Source organism: Fonticula alba (assembly GCF_000388065.1).
Source record: "Fonticula alba strain ATCC 38817 unplaced genomic scaffold supercont2.8, whole genome shotgun sequence".
Classification (NCBI taxonomy): Eukaryota; order Rotosphaerida; family Fonticulaceae; genus Fonticula; species Fonticula alba.
In genome coordinates, this window is record NW_009242978.1 from 1,376,245 (window position 1) to 1,378,004 (window position 1,760).

Here is a 1,760-nt window from a genome sequence, read left to right on the forward strand (position 1 = left end):
CCCTTCCCCTTCGCCCCCCCCCCCCCCCCCCCCCCCCCCCCTCTCACCCGGCTGCCAGAGCCACTGACTCGCCCTCTTCCCCTCCGCCCCCCATGGCCTTGCTGGACCGTCGCCGCTCAGTCCCATCCATGAGGGTGTGGACGACCTGACCACCCTGAGTTACCTCCACGAGCCTGGCGGTGCGTGCCGCTCGCGACTCCTCCGCCTCGCCGCCACCTGCTGGAGGGTCCCCCCCCCCCTCCTGCTCGATCATCGCCCCGCCCGTGCCCTGACCTCCCCTCCTCTGTGTACAGTCCTCCACAACATCGCCGCTCGCTATGCCAACCAGATCGTCTACACTTACTCCGGTTCGTCCATCCTCCCGAGCGCCCCTTCTCCTTCTCTTCCTTCCCCCTCCCTCCCCTCGTGCAGCTGTTCTGACCGGTCCCTCCCCTTTCCTTTGGTCTCTCTTCCTGTGTAGGTATCGTGCTGGTGGCCATCAACCCGTATCAGAGTCTGAATATCTACAATTTCAGCACCATCAAGGCTTACGCCGGTACCACCCAGGGCGTGCGTGCACCCCCATCATGGGCCAACTGCTGTTCCTGGCTCTCCTTCCTTTCCGCGGACCGGCCGCCCGATGACTGACCTCCCTCCCGTCTCTCCCCTCGCAGGAGCTTGAGCCTCATCTGTTCGCCGTGGCGGAGAACGCCTTCCGTACAATGGTCCGCGAGGGCCGCAACCAGTCGATCATTGTTACCGGCGAGTCTGGTGCCGGTAAGACGGTCAGGTGCGTTTCCTCCCTCGCCCCTTCCTCCCCCTTTCTCTTTCCTGGCTGCCGGCCTTCACTCCGCGCCGGCCCTCCATCTTCAACTTACCTCCCCCTGCTTTCCGGCCCCATGCACACACACACACACACACACACACGCGCGCACACACACACGCACACCGGCCACAGCACCAAGTTCATCATGCGCTACTTCGCTTCGGTCGAGTCCACCGATGACACGATGACCGCCGTCGAGCGCCAGGTGATGGCCACCAACCCGGCCATCGAGGCGTTCGGCAATGCTCGAACCCTGCGCAATGACAACTCCTCGCGCTTCGGCAAGTACATCGAGGTGGCCTTCGACTCGGCGGATCGGATTTCCTCGGCCCGCATCCGGACTTTCCTGCTCGAGCGCAGTCGTGTCGTGTCGCCCGGGTCTTCCGGCGGGTTGGACTCCCACTCGCAGCAGCGCTCCATGGCCTCGAGCGGCTATCACGACGACCTGGGGCTCAGCATCGGCGAGCGGAACTACCATGTGTTCTATCAGCTGGTGGTGGGCGCCTCGGATGAGGACCGCGAGGCCTTCTTCCTGACGGACGACCCGGAGGACTATCGGATTTTGTCGGTGGTGCGTGCATGACACTGGCCAGGGGCTGTCCCCTGCCTTTTGGGCAAGGGTGTCCCGTGTGGGTGGAGCTCCTCTGACGATGCTGCCCTTTGTGCCCCCCTCCCTGCTGGTGCTCCGCGCACCGCCTCCCAGGGCGGCTGCACTGAGATCGAGGACGTCGATGACGCACATGAATACTCCGAGACCCGTGCCTCGCTGTCGACCATCGGCATGTCCGAGGCCGACCAGCACTCCCTCTTCAAGACCGTGGCGGCGCTGCTCCATCTCGGTGTGTTTTTTTTTTTTTTCCTTTCCGCGTCCCCATCTGCTTAGATCCCCCTCCTGCCGTGCGCGCGCACGCACACACGCACGTGCATCTGCGCCTCTGCTGACGTGGGTCCCCCC

General features: G+C 64.4%; 1 protein-coding gene across 1 annotated transcript in view; it reads left to right on the plus strand.

The window, feature by feature from the left end:
• Nucleotides 1-1,760, plus strand: part of H696_04966 (hypothetical protein) — a gene marked incomplete at its 5' end in the record, with an annotated part of 12,935 nt that overhangs the window by 2,891 nt on the left and 8,284 nt on the right. The window contains 6 exons of the mRNA XM_009498832.1: nt 121-179; nt 294-347; nt 461-549; nt 654-769; nt 938-1,376; nt 1,509-1,644. Of these exons, the coding sequence (XP_009497107.1) occupies nt 121-179; nt 294-347; nt 461-549; nt 654-769; nt 938-1,376; nt 1,509-1,644 (893 nt within the window). The remainder of the gene's footprint in view (nt 1-120; nt 180-293; nt 348-460; nt 550-653; nt 770-937; nt 1,377-1,508; nt 1,645-1,760) is intronic.